At 33.3% G+C, this 18893-nt stretch overlaps 1 protein-coding gene across 2 annotated transcripts in view; it reads right to left on the bottom strand.

The window, feature by feature from the left end:
• The window catches only part of LOC111413664 (ADAM metallopeptidase with thrombospondin type 1 motif B), a 28796-nt gene extending 14108 nt beyond the window's left edge, over positions 1-14688 (bottom strand). Inside the window, exons 1-2 of one of the 2 annotated variants that reach the window (XM_023044698.2) lie at positions 14214-14688; positions 12708-12840 (exon numbers count right to left, since the gene is read on the bottom strand). In XM_023044698.2, coding sequence (XP_022900466.2) covers positions 12708-12792 — 85 coding nt within the window. In that variant the 5' untranslated portion in view covers positions 12793-12840; positions 14214-14688. Of the gene's footprint in view, positions 1-12707; positions 14083-14213 lie in introns of those variants that run through there. The other variant, XM_071199562.1, reaches the window with a different exon arrangement.
• Between the last annotated feature and the right edge of the window lie 4205 nt (positions 14689-18893).

The raw sequence follows: 18893 nt of genomic DNA, 5'->3' as shown, positions 1-18893 counted from the left end.
TTACAATAAATTATGGGGTTCAAAAATCAGATTTAATGAAACTTCCTAACTTAAAATGCAAGTTCAAACAAGAAATAAGACCCTTAAAATAAAAAGAATAATCCGTGAAAATGAAGTTATAAATAAACCAATTTCGCTTCGTTCGTGTGTAAAGATTAAAGTAAAATAGTTTAAACTTTAGTTTTACGGGCTCGTTTATAGCGGCGGGCTTCTTTTGATGTTTAGCTTTCTAAACAATATCATTTTTATGTGACGGTTCTGGAAACGTCCGTCGAATTAAAATGGAAATCACCTGCGGTGTCTCGACGAGATATTTTACACTTTTACGTCTCTATACCAGTCGCCTAAGCTTTATAACACTAATACACCGTTGTGTTTATGCCTTGTCAAAAGAATGTCGACGTCCCGATGTAAATTCGGGCCGTAAAATATTTGGAACCTTGGATAATGGCGCGATAAGAGGTGCTTTTAAATTTTTATAACGCAACGTAAAATGGTATTACATTTGCATAAACGAATCCTTTGATGTATACACGATGTTTTAGTAATGAGGTTGAAATTAACAGAAACATATCTCGATATTAAATCGACGCTTTAATTTTTGATCAATTACCATATATCCTTAAATTATCTTTTGATTAAATCGGAAACTAACCGTTTAATATTTTATTGGATTCTCGATGTTGTATTAACACCATGAATAAATTAATTTTCTATTTATGAAAGTTACTCAATTTCAATTTATTTGTAAATAGACTCAATATTTTTGTGGAGAATTATATTCAAAATCCATTTTATCAGTATTTGTATTCATCTATCTTATAACTTTAAAGAATTTTAATAATGTAAACTTGATATTTTAATCTACTATTGCTTCTTAAAAGCTAGTCTCTGAAGAACCGGCGAGACGATAGCAACAAACCGCTCAGCAACAAACATTTTCCTTTATATTTCCACCTACTTCTAGGGCCCATATCTTCGTTATCTAGAAAGATAGCGAAAAACTAAGCACACGGTTGGAAAGCTTGGTCTTTTCTCTATCATAAACCGATATGTTGATAATAAGAGCAAGAAAAAATAAGAAACGTCGCGCTGCATTCAATTTACCTCAGAATTACCAAACTTCACGGCCTTGTGCAGCCGTTACCAGATGGAAATTCAATAAATGGTTTACATATTCGGAAAGAGCTGACCTTGGACTATCTTATTCCGAGTTTTCGTCCGCCAATATCTATCAGCGTCTGTAAGAAAAATCCACCTGAAAAAGCCCCTACCGATAAAAACACGCAAATATTTCTTGCACTAATAACTTTCCTATTTGACAGGGAGAAAACTTTACAACTATATTCAGCTTATGGGAAATTTCCTGCTCTTTCCAACGATGTGTGACACACTGTGATCACACGTTTGCACAATCCTTTTTTCTGACTATGAACTACCTAAACCACGAATTTTTGCCGCGGCTAAACCACGCTTAGGTCAATAACTAACTCTCTTGTATGACGGGGAGAAAACTCTAGAACTATATTCATCTTATGGGAAATTTTCTGCTCTTTCCAACGGTGTCCGACGCACTTCGCTTACGCGTTTGCATACGCGTTTTTTAAATTGATGAACTGAGTTAAAATGCAAACGTTACCAGATTCAAAACCATCAAAACACAATTTAACAATTCGAGTCTAAAATCACTCAAATTCTTCCAGATTCTGATAAAATAGGTGTAACATGAAATAATCTTTCCTTTTTGAACAGTTTAACATGTTTCTAAACGTAAAACTAAAACTAGAACTAACACTAGCACTATCACTGGAACTAATACTAGACCTAGAACTAGAAACTTTCGGGTTTGCTTCCAACTTGTTTTCTGAAGAAGGTTGCAACATGGCACCCGAAACGTCAAACATTTTTTCAAAAAACGCACGGCTCAACCCGAAAGTTTCTAGTTCTAGGTCTAGTGTTAGTTGTAGTGATAGTGCTAGTGTTAGTTTTAGTTTTATTAACACCGGCCGTGAAAGCCTTCGTACTTATATGTTTTTAAACGGTTTTAAATAAATTAAGAGTGAATGAAAAATTATCTGTCAACATGAAATGAAGTTAGAAATGAATTGTTCCAATTTTTCCTTCACCAAATAAGAAAGTTAGGGTAAGAAGTGATTGCGTTCTGCTACCTGTAGGTTGTCTTTCAGGTGCGTTTCTTTTACAGACGCTGGCAGATATTGACGGCGTCTGTAAATGAAAACTCGAAATAAGACAGGCCAAGGTTAGCTCTTTTCGAATATGTAAACCATTTGTTAAATTTCCTTCTAATAAGGGCTGCAAATTTTTCGCTATTTTTCTAGATAACGAAAATATTGGACCGAAAAGTAGACGGAAATACAAGGGGAAAGTTTGTTGCTGGGCTGAAAAACGATTGTGCAAACGTGTGATTGAGATGTGTTATATACCGTTGAAAAGAGCAGAAAATTTCCCATAAGATGAACATAGTTCTAGAGTTTTCTCCCCGTCATATAAGAGAGTTATTGACCCAAGCGTGGTTTAGCCTCGGCAAAAATTCGTGGCAGCGCGACGTTTCTTATTTTTTTTTTGCTCTCATTATCAACATATCGGCGGAGGAAAATAGCGGTTTAAGATAGAGAAATGACCAAGGTTTCCAACCGTGTGCTTAGTTTTTCGCTAGCGTTATAAATAACAAAGATATCCGACCGAAAATTACATAGATGGAAATACAAAAGTAAAGTTTGTTGCCAACTGTAGGCTCCTTTTCAGGGGCGTTTTTTTGACAGACGCTGACAGATCTTGACGGACGAAAACTCGGAATAAGATAGTCCAAGGTCAGCTCTTTTCGAATATGTAAACCATTTATTAAATTTCCATCTGGTAACGGCTGCACAAGGCCGTGAAGTTTGGTAATTGTGAGGTACATTGAATGCAGCGCGACTTTCCTAATTTTTTTCGCGCTCTCATTATCAACATATCGGCGGACGAAAACTCGGTTTATGATAGAGAAAAGACCAAGCTTTCCAACCGTGTGCTTAGTTTTTCGCTAGCGTTATAAGTAACAAAGATATCCGTCCGAAAAGTAGATGGAAATACAAAGGTAAAGTTTGTTGCCAACTGTAGGCTCTTTTTCCGGAGCGTTTTTTTTACAGACGACGACAGATATTGACGGACGAAAACTCGGAATAAGATAGTCCAAGGTCAACTCTTTCCGAATATGTAAACCATTTATTACATTTTCGTCTGGTAACGGCTGCACAAGGCCGTGAAGTTTGGTAATTTTAAGGTAAATTGAATGCAGTGCGACGTTTCTTATTTTTTCTTGCTCTTATTATCAACATATCGGCGGACGAAAACTCGGTTTAATAGAGAAAAGACCAAGCTTTCCAACCGTGTGCTTAGTTTTTCGCTATCTTTCTAAATAACAAAGATATGGGCCCTAGAAGTAGGTGGAAATATAAAGGAAAAAGTTTGTTGTTGGGCGGTTTGTTGCTATCGTCTCGCCGGTCTCTGAAGATGGCTATTAGTCGAAACTAGTAAGACTCATGTTTTTGTTGACATATTGTTTCTTTTAGATACAATAATTCGTTTTATGTTGTAGATGTGTTATAAAGCTTTGTAATAATGATAATTTGTTGATATGGGGATGGGATTAAAAGTGCCGATTGTAAATATTAATGAGAGGGGCGTAACAACAACGAGGCGATTTAATTTAGTGGACATCGGGTACGCGTTCATCATCTCCGACGGGGCGCCTGCATCTGCCAGACAACAATGGTAGACGCCGATTTGAAATGCAAAGCGCATTTTGCCATACTTTGCCGCGTATTCATGAGCCCTGGTCGTCGGGCGGTTAGTCGCTGATTTACTCTCCGGCTGCGTTCTAGTCGTAAATAAGAACCGACGACGCGACGTCGATGATTTTCCAAGGGGGCGCCCCCCCCATTAGACTTTTACGTCTCCACTTTATTTATATGAATCATTTATGGAACCGTAAATCGTTTACATCAAACTCGATGAAGTCGTTTCAACATCGCGTGTGTAAGGGTCTTTAAAGATGTAACTGAAGTCTGATTGTTTTCTCTTTATGGGAATAAACCCAATCCTATAAGAAAATTTTGTCGTTTGAGTTCTTCACATACTTGTGGTTTAACGTTCTTGAGAGGTAAATACCGCGTTATGCAAAAACGTGGTGTTGGTTTACGGCGATACGTAGATAAATCTTACGCAACGACAACGTAAAGGAAGCCGAGATCCGCATATTTATGGTCAGGGGAGTGATAAGTCCACTCGGTTGCGATTTCTGCGCCATTAAACGCCCAAGAAGCCGATGTCATACTAGCTATCAATCTATTGTTGACCTTTTAACAAGGAAATTTATCACATTTGAAACGCCAATTTATAACTATGAAAGGTTTCGTTCATTAACTTACCAACTAAATTCTTATTACTTTTTTTATCTAATATGGTTGATTTAAAAATTTTACAACTATGTAGCGTGTTCAAGCAATAACTTTACTTATCCAATAACTATCCAGATACTTAAACCGTTACCAATAGCAATCGAGGCGTAAACTTGCACACAACACGTCTATTTGAGATTTACGATAGCGTGTTTGTGTTTTAATTGCCACTTTTAACTTAACGTGTAGTTACATGAAATACATTTTCTCATAATATTTCGATCAATTCACAGATGCGATTAGAGGATTCTAAATTTCGAAACAATAACGGTTTATTGTAGTTTCAGTTGAATTCCACAAACAATGGGACATTCAATTTTAATGAAGTTAGCTTAAAAAATTTGAAAGAGCTTTTTAATGAATGTCTATTAATCAATTAAAATAATTTTTACGCAAGGGGAATTGTACAATGTATATCCACTATTGCATCAATACCTAAACCATATAACCACTCCAAACCATTAACTCGTGTCGCAAACTTACACCAACATAGTAGATGCCATAAATAACCCGGCACAAGCAGTACAAATCGTTTTGACTCTCAATCATTTATTTGTAATTGTTTGTGGCAATTAAAGGTTCCTTCTATGGTTGCGCTCTCTGCGGTTCGAAAAGGTTTTTATATTCTCTTTATATTTATATATCAAACGAACGTAATTACCTGTACGCCGGAACATTAATTAACTTAACGACAGCATCGAAGTATCCTCGATAAATCGACTCGACTTGAGCGTTCGTGGTCGGTGTTAATTTTATGATAAACGTGTGGTCTCAATTAGGCGAATGCAAATCGACTAATTCGTATGGGCAGGTGTGATAAAGTTATCATTTTTCCTTATTAAACGACCTAACATTAATTTCAGTTAATGCACAACCTTCAATATAAAATCGTTATGATCTAATAATATTTGATTTCCTATTAATTTTCGATCTGTATTTAAAGTTATTATTATTTAAACATAATTTGTAAACGATTAATAATTTATATTCAACAACCGGTGATGGTATCTATTTGACAAGTAGTTGTTCGTTAAGCGACCACTCGTGTCAATCCAATAAACGGAGAATGCTAATGGTTGCGTGTTGAATCGAGCCGACCATTAACCGTTGTTCTTTCTTAAAGGCTCAATTACCATGTGTGAAACTGATCGATCTCGAACAAAACTCTATAACATAAAATTAAATTTTTTTTATTACGATTATTATTTAACCCTTTGTGTCCCAAGAAGTTGAAACTTTGTGACAGAATTAAAACGCTATCAAAATACACTCAGTGAAGGCCTTTGGAATCAATTTGAGCAAAACATGCAATCCCCCATTCCAGGGGGATAATGGTACTTGAGAGTACCATCAGGTATTATAAAATATATTTTAGTGATGTTGCAGTAAACAAAAACTTTTATTGTCAATATAAAAATAATACATTCTTTATGACGTTAGAAAATAAGTAACGCTTGCTTTAGGTAAATCACATTATGATATTCAGAAAAACAGATCTTTCTTTCATTACAACATAAATAAACGCAGTACATTTTGAGTGGGGTCTAGCTTTGGCAGAACAGTTTCCACAACTTCCTCTTTCCTTTGAAGTTCCGCCACGACATTTTCGTGGACGCAGTAAATTTGAATATTTATTTATCAGACCTGTAGCTACAGCAATATTGAGCAAAAACTAACATTTTTGCATAATCTAATTGTAAGTGTCAAAAAAGATGCTAATTCAAAAATTCCTAGAAGCCGTGTTTATTGAAATTAAGAAATAAAACTTATTTTAAATTGAAGCTTAAAGCTTTCTGTTTAAATCGTTGTATAATAATCGTTGGGTTGAATTAGAAAAATATTGAGAAAAAGAGTATGTGTGTATAATGTCAAAAAAGATGGTAGTTTAAAAATTCCTTGAGGCCGTATTTATTGAAATTAAGGAATGAAACTTATTTTAAATTAAAGCTCAAAGCTTTCTTTTTAAAATGATGTATAATAATTGATGGGATAGATTGGAAAAATATTACGAAAAAAAATGTTGAAACAAAACTTACATTTTCGTATAACCTAAAAGTGTCAGAAAAGATGCTAATTTAAAAATTCCTGAAAGCCGTATTTATTGAAATTAGGGAATGAAACTTATTTGAAATTAAAGCTTAAAGCTTTCTCTTTAAAATGATCTATAATAATCGTTGGGTTGAATCAGAAAAATATTAAGAAAAAGAATGTTGAAATAAAACTTACATTTTCGTATAACCTAAAAGTGTTAAAAATGATGCTAATTTAAAAACTCCTAAAAGCCGTATTTATTGAAATTAAGGAATGAAACTTATTTTAAATTAAAGCTCAAAGCTTTCTCTTTAAAATGATGTATAATAATTGTTGGGTTGGTTTGGAAAAATATTGAGAAAAAGAATGTTCAAACAAAATTTACATTTTCGTATAACCTATAAGTGTCAAAAATGATGCTAATTTAAAAATTTCTGGAAGCCGTGTTTATTGAAATTAAGGAATGAGACTTATTCTAAATTAAAGCTCAAAGCTTTCTCTTTAAAAGGATCTATAATAATCGTTGGGTTGGATCAGAAAAATATTAAGAAAAGAATGTTGAAATAAAACTTACATTTTCGTATAACCTAAAAGTGTCAAAAATGAAACAAATTTAAAAACTCCTAAAAGCCGTATTTATTGAAATTAAGGAATGAAACTTATTTGAAATTAAAGCTCAAAGCTTTTTCTTTCAAATGATGTATAATAATTGTTGGGTTGGATTGGAAAAATATTGAGAAAAAGAATGTTCAAACAAAATTTACATTTTCGTATAACCTATAAGTGTCAAAAATGATGCTAATTTAAAAATTTCTGGAAGCCGTGTTTATTGAAATAAAGGAATGAGACTTATTTTAAATTAAAGCTCAATGCTTTCTTTTTAAAATGAGTGTTTAAAACTACCGGTACTTTAAAGTACCGTCGGGACACAAAGGGTTAATGATAACTATTGGCATCGTTAGCAATATTCTTAACTCAGATCTGTTTTTTGCCCAAAAGAACAGATACTATTTATCTCAACAGAACCGCCATAAAGTTATATCCAATCCATATTAAATTCTTACAGTGTTTTTGTAGTCATCACAGAAAATGATTAAAATATGCTGTTTAAAATCATTTAATCATTAACCAGAATCATAACGTTGATACAAATTATTATCAAAATAATATTTCATGATTGAACCCAACTTAGCACCTCTATTTGTTTGACGTTAATTATGGATAGTTGGAAGACGGGTTGTAATTTGTGCCAAACATCAAGGAATGGCTAGCCAATAGTTGATGAGTGAATTATCATTGCTTGAGTAACTCAAGATTAATTGCATACTGATATCGATTACGTCCGACCATTCCAACAATAAAGGGAAAACCCGGAAAGCGTTACAAAGGATATATAATTTTCTTTACATGCTTTAGAAGTAACAACTTTTTTTTTGTACTAATAGTTGTTTTTGGTATAATGTAGAAGATCCAATTGGAATTCTTTGAATGCGGTGGCGTGTAGGGTTTTTAGCAACATATATAGGTAGATCCAGATTTTAGATTATGCTTTTCATAATATTTTATTAATATTGATTTCCTCATTTTTAATGAAAGATCAGAATAGAGCACAGTGGTACAATACAAAGCTACCTCTGCAGCTTGGAGACTATCATCAACTGTAATCTTAGTGTAAAATTTCATCTTGTATTCCAACTTGACTTTAGGTATCAATGTAGTGCCTCAGCCACAAGTAACCTCAGCTTAATTAAGCACGCATCCCTAAAATCAGCTTTGGTATCCATTCGGCCGCAAGCTACCTCGGCTTAATTAGTCTTAATATAGCTGATAACTGCTTCGTTTTGGTATACGATATGATATCAAGTCGCGCATTCTTGAAATCCATTTAAGTTTTGTATCGATGGTGCTTCAAAACTTTTTTTTTTCAGTAATTTTGTAAGAAAATATTTTTTGTTTTAACCTAATATTAATTAAACACCTAATCTAATGAAAATTTTTTAAAATATTTAAAAAATTAATGTTTATTTCTCTTTAAAGAAGGAGATTTAGACTTCAATTAGATTACAAAACCTAACTACATCCTATTTATGCGTTTCGAGAAATTCGTTAGAAAGCTTTTAAGCTTAGAAAAGATCTTAATACATAAATTTGCAATCTTATTACTTATTCACACGGTCTTAACACCAATTAAACGCTGTCCAGAGATTTGTAACTCCCACAATGGCCTCCAAGTGGTAGCAGGAGATCGGCGGACCGTGGAAAACGCCGTTCTAAACCAGGAATGGGAGTTGCCGAGGCTGGTGGTCATTAAGTATTGAGTTGCAGAAATACAACATGGCGTGACCGACAAAAAAAAGATTATACAAGTTTTAGCTCGGTGTAATAAGTTCAAGAGAGTATGAAGAACCCTAGCTTAAAGAACCCACTCCGCTATATAGAAGGAAACTGCTTCCTGAAGGCAGCGAATCTCGAAGCGCGAAGAAGTATAGTGTTTAGTTTGCGTGAAAGCGACAATTTATCGAGGATAATCGTTATTGAATAATACCATCGGTCGTTCTAAAAGGGCAAAGAAGAGACAGCTTCTATAGACCGGCTTTTGCATATAGCGCCTTAAATCCATTAGATGGGTGTGTGTTTTTTTCTTAAATGAAAGGTATAAATCAAATTGTTTAAGTGGGTTTTATCAAGATTTATTTTCTTGTCAACACTAATAAGATTTTCGAATCTTTAAAAATTTTTTTATTTATCCCTAAGCAAACCTTCTAAGGTTAGAATTACTTAGAAGAACCGTCATAGAAATTAAATATACAGACAACACGCAGTTACGCGATGTTAATACGACTCATAAATATTACGTGGTAGCCGGTTTTCGTTTTCTTATCCAAGAAACTGCATTATACATGGGACGACGCAGAAAAAGATGGAAAAAAAGTTCTAAAATTGAATATAACGTGAAGCCGCCACGGACGTTCGTTACTTTTATGATCACGATTTGAATTGCGTTTTTGTTGAAATTTTAATTAATTTTACTGCTCGTAAATCGCAGCTTAGCGACCTTTTAATTGACGTTAATGTAAGTGGAGGACGAATTTACGGTATAGTTTTGTTCTTTTCAAAGGGTTTGTAAAATTTGATTTAGTAACTCCGAGACACTTTACTTTGTACTGCTACTCCTCGTGTTCGTCGTCTTTGTGAACATGGTATGGGTATTATCTGATTTTCTAAAGTCGTCGTAGATGTAACTAAGCTTGAAGAATTTCTAAATATAATCCGGAGAATGTTCGATGTTTCTTTTTTCAAGGTTTATTTATCAACGATGATCTTTACATTTTAGCTAGTAAAATGTATGTCTCCGAAAATTACTAACATAAATCGTTAAAATATTAGCAATTACCCTTGATGTAATATTTTTACGAAAATAAAACGAAAGGAAGTTTAATCCTTTTGCGATGATGTATAATTTTAGATGAAGAGGGTAATAAATTGTGAGCTTTAGCAATATTACTTAATAGGGCCCAAAAGTCTGTGAAATTTACTGAGCTAATTTAGCTAATAAATGGGAGGGACCGAGCGTTTCTTTAGCCGTCATAAAGTGGTTATTAAAAAGTCCTCTCTCGGTGACCCGAATTCTTAGCAACCAGACAAAAATACGTAGGAATCTTGCTAACGAATTCGAACAAAACAAACCGTCCGAAAATATAAATATTTAAACGGCTAATGACTATTTGGTTTAATCGCGGGCGCCAGGCGCCCAAATATTTCCACAATATCCGCGTCCTTTTCAAACATAAAACTCGTCATTTTCCATTTTTTTATAATCAACGGAATTATTTATAATTAACAGAATTAAAACGTATCTTTAAAACGAATATTTCCTCCCTTCAAATCCCTGTCGTCTTGTTCTTCGCATTTTTCCGCAGTGTTTCCTCGAATTTCCACTCAATTAGTCTCGGCTTTACTGCTCCTTTTGAGATCGTCTCTTCCATTAATTTTAACTCAATCAATTTAACCGTTCATTCTACCGAAAATGAAAATGAATCGAAAACTCTCTCTCTATATATATATTCCCGATTTTCAAATCTTTTAATAACTTAAACGAACTTATCTTCCTTTACGTTATAAAAGTTTGGGGAAGTTATTATTTTAAATGGTTTATAATTTCCTTTATCATAAATATAAGTTTGGAACGGCTTAAATACAATCTACAGTTTACATCATCGATATAAGTGCATGAAATTAAATTCAAAAATTGTAATAAGTTTTAATTTATGGTAAAATTCATTTCATTCAATTGAATTAAAATGGAGATTTGAGTTTATTGAAGCATAAGCCAGGTTTATCTTCCGAGTAGATGGTTATCTCCACTACCTTCTGAAGATAAATCGTCTACACATAACGACGCAAGGATAAGTAATAACTTTAATAGAAATTATAATGGCCACATAAACTGCCAGAGAAATTATAACAAAAAAATGGGGATATTCAAAATAAACTAGAAGTTATAATACCTGCATTACATTTTTGTTTTAATGGACACAACATGCAAAATTTGTTAGTGGAAAATGAACAACTATTCAATTATGCGTTTGAACAAAAATCTTTTGAAACCTGAAAAGCTTTACAGGAATCGATAATCGTGCTGAGCAAATTGACCCTTTGAATAACATGAACTGCTGAAAGATATCGTTTTTAATAGACTAAACAATAGACCAGACACATTTTATATAAAATTAACAGTTTTAGATTAAGTTTAAAATTTAAATCAACGAAACGAAAACTCAGAAACTTAAAATTTTCAACAAAATAAAGGTTAAATCTTACTTTATAACCTTAAAAAAGTTTGATTTCTTAAATCCTAACCTTTTTTTCCAAAATGGAGCTGGAATGCAAAGTCATAGAATAGGTGATGAAGAGGCGCAAAACCCAGGTAATAGACTCATTGAAGGTCGAAGTAAAGCTGAAGGCAGAAACAAAGAGAATAAAGCAGTAACTAAGAACGGTGGGAATGAAGTTAATGGAGCTAAGATGTGGAAAGAATACTGTTTGTAGAATTATTACCGAATATTTGATGCAGTCAGAAAATTTTTAATCAGTCAAAATTCTAGGTTTTGACACAACCAGTCTTCGAAGAATTAGAGTATTGAGCTGAAAACGTTGATCTGGACCTAGATCTATGTGGATAACCAACCTGGTAGTCGGTCAATATACCAGAGAACATTCTGACATCTTCGGAGCATCTTAATCAAAACATGTTACATCTAAAACTAGATAACACATAATACAGCGAGAACCTATCTGCAACTTTCTGTTAACACAGAATATAGCGAATACAGGATTTCAGTCAAATGAAATATTATCCTGAAGATTGTTTAAATCGAAACCGGTAGTTTTAACTAAGTTAAAGTGCGAAGTGGAACTTGAATTGAAAAAAAGTTAATATTATATATAAAATTTGACTAATCATTGATGTAGGCCCTTGAAAGTACTTTTAATCGCGAACGATTTCGAAGTGTTTTAGGTTTGGCAAAGCGTCTGAAACGGGACACTCCGAAACCGACGTGCCCCCGAAGTATTTATAGAGTCGGCAGTAAATACAGCAATAGGCTTCTTTAATTAGCAGCATAAATGGTCTTATTAATAGAAAGGAATCCGGGAGTTCCTTCTTGAGGATCTGTCCCCAATTGAGATCATGGTGAAAAATGTCAGGTTAACAGAAAACGGCGAATGGGAAAACGTGATGAAACGTCGCAGGAAACACCTCTTGTACTCTGATTGGTCACTGGTGGGGCCCACAATTCACCTCGGGATAGGGTAATGGCATAAATTACGGTGTGAAAAACTCGCCTTTGATCGTTTGAAGTTGTTTACGTGTTTATATGCAAACGCGACTCCGCCCAAAGCGATAATTTACGCGTTATGCAAGCGGATAGTTATTTTTTTCCTGATTCTTTCTTTGTAATTTAAACACACCCGTTTCGATTAATAATCGACTATTAAAAATGGCGTAGAAAATTCTAGATTTATGTTGACGGCTGTTTTCTAACAAACCAGACGAATGCTAATGCGACCAAGATTTTTTTCCCATTTTCTACGAACAGTTATCGTAAAAATATAATTGATTAAGTTATTGAGTTATAAAACGTTTATGAGACAGGTTTTATGTATTTTTAATTTAATTTTAAAACGAAAGAATATTTAATTATATCTTATTCTTACCCTTATAAAACCCGGCTGCGCTTAGATGAGGTTTAACCAAAATCAAAGTGGAAACGAAGCAAATCCATACAGTTTGCGATAACATTTTCTTGTTGTTCCTACACCCTTTTGATATTCATTTTACGAATCATCACTAAATAAATTAAAATTGTTACGTTGTCACGTGATTATAGCAACTAATTTATTTTGATTGCACACAAACGGTTAGTTATTAAACGTTCAACTTTGCAATATGTTCATGTTATATTTCGGGTTGGCTCACATAAAATACGTGTTAATATTGCTGCACTGAAATAACGTGAATAATTAATGCTATGCATTTGTAATTTTGGTATGAAATTGTTCACCATAAAAAAATATATCAAAAAAAAAAAAAAATGAAAGGGATCGTTACAATTTCTTGTCAATAGGTTTAAATTATGACCCTTTACTTGGATCGTATCTAAAATAATGTTTTATAGATGTATTCAACTGTCCGGCATTCCGGATTTTACAGCCCAGAGTTCAATTCTAGGGTTGTATATAATATTAGTCGGACACTTTCGACGTTTACTTTAAATTATCGGCTTTCTAATTGTATCGACGTGGACGATACTTGCTTTTCTCGTTCAAGTTATGTGGTTCAATAAATAAACTCGTTTTATGCGCTCACAATTTACGGATAAATTTCATTTTTAATTAATGATTTTCGTTGTGATTTATGATGATATAATGTAGCACTTATTATTACATAGGTGGACAATTACTGCTTATTGTCGGTGACTCAACCAAAAAATCAAACAAAGTGACTTGAATCTTATCCAAATTGGACGTAGACATGCAACAATGCCTCTGTGATAAATGTAGGGATAAATTGCATAAAATAAGTTAAAATTAAATTAATAAATAAATAATTTTTCATAATCTTTCTATTTTCTTTTGGCAACATTCCAAATTAATTCCAGTTTGCAAACTTTTTAGTACCCTCTCGGATTGTTTTCTCAATCTCCACTAAAATCGAAGATTTTTCATATCGACAATCTTATTAGATCGTCTCAATTGGTTTCCCTTCAATTTGGATTTTTGCCAAAATCTTACTATATAATATTTCTATACAAATATTTTGATTTATTATCAAAAATAAATTATTATTAGTTTATGAAATTGCGACGAATGATGCGTGATTGTCACGGCTTTTACACTTTTGACAATGCAACGATTCGAATAATGGTCAATTTATCACGTTGGTGATGAGCAAACAGAAAATTTGTAACAATAAAATTGCACAAAAAAAAATAATAATAATCACAAGATTATCAAGTGCAGAATGGAATATTATTTGAAACGTTTCGAATGACGCAATATGATATTCGTATAAGCGGACAGGAAGTGTTATTTAAATATTAAATTACTGCCCACCTGATCACTTAGTTGTTAATGAGATAGTAAAAGAAACCCGGTGATTAGAAAAGTAAATGTTGGATTTAAACCCGTTGTATAATTAACTGTTTGTGTACAATGATTTACCAAAAAAAAATCTTCCCAAAATAAAACGCACACACAAAGATGTTTTTAACTTTACACTAATCTAATTTCAATCACAATAAATTTCATATCAATACGATAATCAAAACACGTCCATTGTTTCCGATTTGGGCCACTTCCTCGGCGTCACTGTCACTGTCGCGATTGGTTTTCTTCGTGTTACCGGAGAGATACAGAGAATTCCCCTCTTTCAATCTCTCTATCAAAAACAAAAAAAATCTTATTCTAATACTCAATCCTGATTAGCAATCGGATTGTAATAAAATCGCAAAATGAAAAAAACCGCAAAAATCTTTAAGATGTTCTCAACGATTATTTAACATTTCGTAACGAAGAGATTTTAGAAGACGGTAAGAATCGTTGGGCGCTATTTCGGACGAGGTGCGTTCGCAACTGTTGCCGCAGCCGGTAGAAAAGCAGCTCAGCACTGCCACCGTCGGCTCGTCCTCGCCTTTTGAGAGTGCCGCGACGAGACGACCCGGTTCATGGCCAGAGACGTCGTGCTCGTTTTGGGAACGTGCCGCCGACTCACCAGTAAAAGACAACAATGGTCAGAAGAAGACCGCCGAAGAAGACGAAGAAGAAAAAGTTTAAAACGAAAAAAATGAGGATGTGAAGAAGAAGGTGAATAATAAAACGAGACGAAAGAAGGATGAGCCGAAGAGGAAGAAGAGATGATAAAATAAGAAACAAATAAGGTGATGGAAACGTAACTGAGCTAATTACATCCCGGTGTTTTCTTTTTGTCAGTAAGGAGTAATCTTTGGGCTCTTCTAATGTGCTCTGAAGAACGGGAGGTCTCCTTGATTCAACACGCGATGAATTTTTTTTTGTTTGTCAAGTTTAGACTTAAATTAGTATCATTAAAGTAGAGTTCAAGGTCTTTGGTCAAGTAATTTGATATACAAAGTTGTGGCAGCTGTCGAAACCATACGATACTGTAAATTTAACGTATTATGCTTAGTTCAATTATTCCGGTTGTTGAGTCTAGTCAATTTCATTTGCCAGACTAAATATATCTCTCCAATTTAATTATTTCCGATTTAATCTAAATTTTCTTTTTGTTGCATTAATTAGTTTAAGATAAGGTACGCACTGCGTTGTGCAGAGTTAACAACAACGTGATATTGAGGTGGAATTGTAGCAAAATTAGGTTGAAGACTTTTAACATTGATAGAGTTGGCAAAAAGGCGCATTGATGTAAAGAAAAAAGAAGTCATCGGTGAGTTTTTTTTCATGTAACCCAACCCAACCCAACTCAACTAATTACATTTAAGTAAAATCTTAATTTCAGATAATTCTGTTTTCTCAGGCAAACATAGCAATTCCAAATTTTCATCCGACTTCAATTAACTCAACCGCAACTCCATGCATCTAAAAACTTCACTATCATCCAACTTTATCCGCAACTTATTTCTGTCAAACTTTCATCTAAATCAACTCAACCTCACCCTCACTTCCATCCAATCCAAAACGTTCCAACCCAATCTCATTAATATCTAAAACAAACTAAAATCTTCCGCACTACATCTAACACAAATCTAACCACATCATAATTAGCATTGGATTGAAATGAGAATGAGATTGGATTAAATGGTTGATAACCAAGAGTTAGTTATATTTTGAGTCTTATGAGATGCCTGAAGTTTTTGAAATTCTCTTCATAAATTCGTATGTATTTAATGTATATTGCGTCCGTAACTAAAATAAATTTTATGCTATATTTGTTGAGCTTATTTGGAATTTATTTCAATAAGAATTTCATTAACATAGAATAATTTTTTTAATTCAACTAAATTCTACATTTTCTACTTATCTCAGATAACAAAATAAGTTTTATATAGCTTGTCGAAATAATTATCCAAAGGGTAATTTGAGGTTTGGTAATCCTCGAGTGTCCGTAAACATAGTCAAGGGGTAACTTATTGAGACATAAAGCCGGTACCCGAACGATAACTGCTCGCCTTTCTCGGGTGCATTACTGGTTACCTTGTAGTTTATGCCTTCGTCCGGGACATCTAAGTCCGTAATTAACTTAAACGCAAAGTAGGTGGACGTCATAACCGTCTCGGTGGGCTTCCTGCGTCTGGTTTTGTCTTGTCTTGTGAGTGCCGTTACAGTAGAACCGGGTGAAATTTGATATTTCGAGTGTATCTCGTGGCATCTTGTACGGTTTTCGGTTACGGCTCTCACGAGACGTCGATGTCGTTCGGAAACAATGGGGGGTTTTGTGTTTGGGGAATACCGGGAAAGCTAGAAATCATCATGGAAAATTTTAAAAATAAAAATTATATGTATAGAAAAAGTTGTTTTCTTGTTGTGTTCGATTTGAATGGTTGTTATCGTTGAAAGTACAATGAGTGTTGGAGTTGAAGTGTTAGATTTAGACTAGAAGTGTTGGACTTCCGTTATCCTAAATGGATTTGGAGTAAGAATAAATCAATCATAAATGGCGACAATAATTGATTGTTCGTGAACCATTTCGAAGAATTTCTCTTACGTGATCGTCCGTGGGCCGCGACCTGTTTTTAATTGATATTTCTATCGGTCGAGTGCGGACGTGATATTGAAACAGTGAAAAATTCGCGCGTTGGCACGCTCACGTATCTAGTTGTATGTATTTCGCGCATTTTACTCGTGTTAAACTTGTTAATTATTACTAGGAAAATCTCTGACGCAAAATCGACCCAAATTCCCATCAAGTTCCCACCGATTTCCGTTACCAAATACAGTTAAACAAAAAGAGATTTAAATTAATTAACTTTGAAATTGAGATTTGGTTGTTTTTCGAACAGCATGTTTACGTCAATGTAAATAAACATTTCAAAATTTAACGAGCACGCATTGATAAATTATTTATTTGTACCCAGCAACTTGGTGCTCGCTTAAGCATGTTTTAAATGTCGTAAAATGGATGCTATTACGCGCTTGTCGACGCTAATATTTATGACTGACTCGTACAAATACTGGCGCCCGAATTCTCAAGTTTTTCTGGCACAACGAATTGTAAATTGTTTGGGAATAAATGATTCAATGTTTCTTGGTTCATAAACTAATCTATTTATAACTTAACCGTTTTCCCGTCGCTTACAACATTTCGATGTTTTTAATAAGAATTTCATTTTTATGTTATTTTCTTTTGCTTCGGAAAAATTTATGGGTTTATGCAATGGTCGCCGAAAAGGCAATTTCCCCAAGAACAATAACAACTTGAATAATGTGACTCGTGTGGTTATAACGCGACCAACGTGGGTGTAATTTGTATTAACGCTTTTGCATTATATGGAAAAAAGAAAATAACGTTCTTATTAACCAGATTCAGCACTAAAACATACTTTTTATTAGATATAATTACAAAAAATAATAATGGATAAGATAATTATATAATTTGCTTATCTTGATATCATTTTGTTAACAGGTAATATATTAAGAAAGCCGATGATAACGTTACAAGAAATACAATCGAATCTCGCGTCAAAGCTTGGCATCCAATTTTATCTCCGCAGCAATTAATTTTCGGAATTTCTTCTACTTTACCCATTTTATTATTTGCGTGGTTTATTAATTAATAATAGTACTGAAATTTTTATTTCAGGTAATTTTAATACACTAAAATTTCGACTTTATATTCAAATATTAATTTGACAATTTACAAAAAAAATAAACAAAAAATGTGTCAATAATTTTATTAATCAAAACAATTTTTAATTGAATTTAATTTAATAATCAGTACATAAAGTTACCGTTAATATTATAATACTCATCGAAATACAAAAAACAGCTATATCTTGAGTTGGTGGTCCACATTTCTTTATTTTATTTCCTTCTATTGTGTTTATAGCTTTTTGGTCCATAATTTCTTTTTCCCCAATAGTATTTTTCATATTATTATGGAAATTGAAATAATTTTCAATCATTCAAAAATCATTAATAAGAATTATCAAAAATAAATTATTAAAAAAATTATTTATTAATCACAATTTTGATAGCATTACATAAATTATTCACGGATATCTTTGTTTTAATACCGATTAATTTCATTATTCGGCTGCCTCTTCTTCGGCAGGCGGAGCACTCTCACCACCTTCACCACCTTCACCACCACCACCACCTTCACCCAAGAAATATACCAGAGCTATGGTCGAAGAAATAGCCAAAACAAAAAGTAGAAAATCATATTTTGTACCCGTCTTGCATGGCGGGTACATTCCGCATTTCACATCTTCAACCATAATTTGTTAGTGATCGAGAATCGACAAATAATTTTTTAATTTAGCACCGCGAATTAGATATCGAATTTAAATGATAATGAACGTTGAAAGCATGAAGATTTTTTGATGATTTTGTTGTCAAAACGATTTTGACGTATGATTTTAACGAGGAAGGCTTTGATACATTTTTTTTATTACTCTCATTTTAACTGAATACGTTTTAATTATACTTTTTATTCTCGGTTTATTTCAGCTTTTATTAAGTTTTATTTGGAAAAATTACAACAACATAGTAATACAAGTATGCTCGTTGGAATTGCAACACCTAAGATTATGTAATCGATCCGTTGAGGTTTACATTTGGATTCTTCTAAAGGACATGCGCACTTAGCAGTTGATACCATTTTTCCAATTTGAAGATTTTTATTATTGATTATACCATTTTTATTAA

Source organism: Onthophagus taurus, chromosome 10 (assembly GCF_036711975.1).
Source record: "Onthophagus taurus isolate NC chromosome 10, IU_Otau_3.0, whole genome shotgun sequence".
Lineage (NCBI taxonomy): Eukaryota > Metazoa > Arthropoda > Insecta > Coleoptera > Scarabaeidae > Onthophagus > Onthophagus taurus.
Note: the sequence above shows the minus strand (reverse complement) of the source record. Positions and strands in the feature narration are given on the sequence as shown.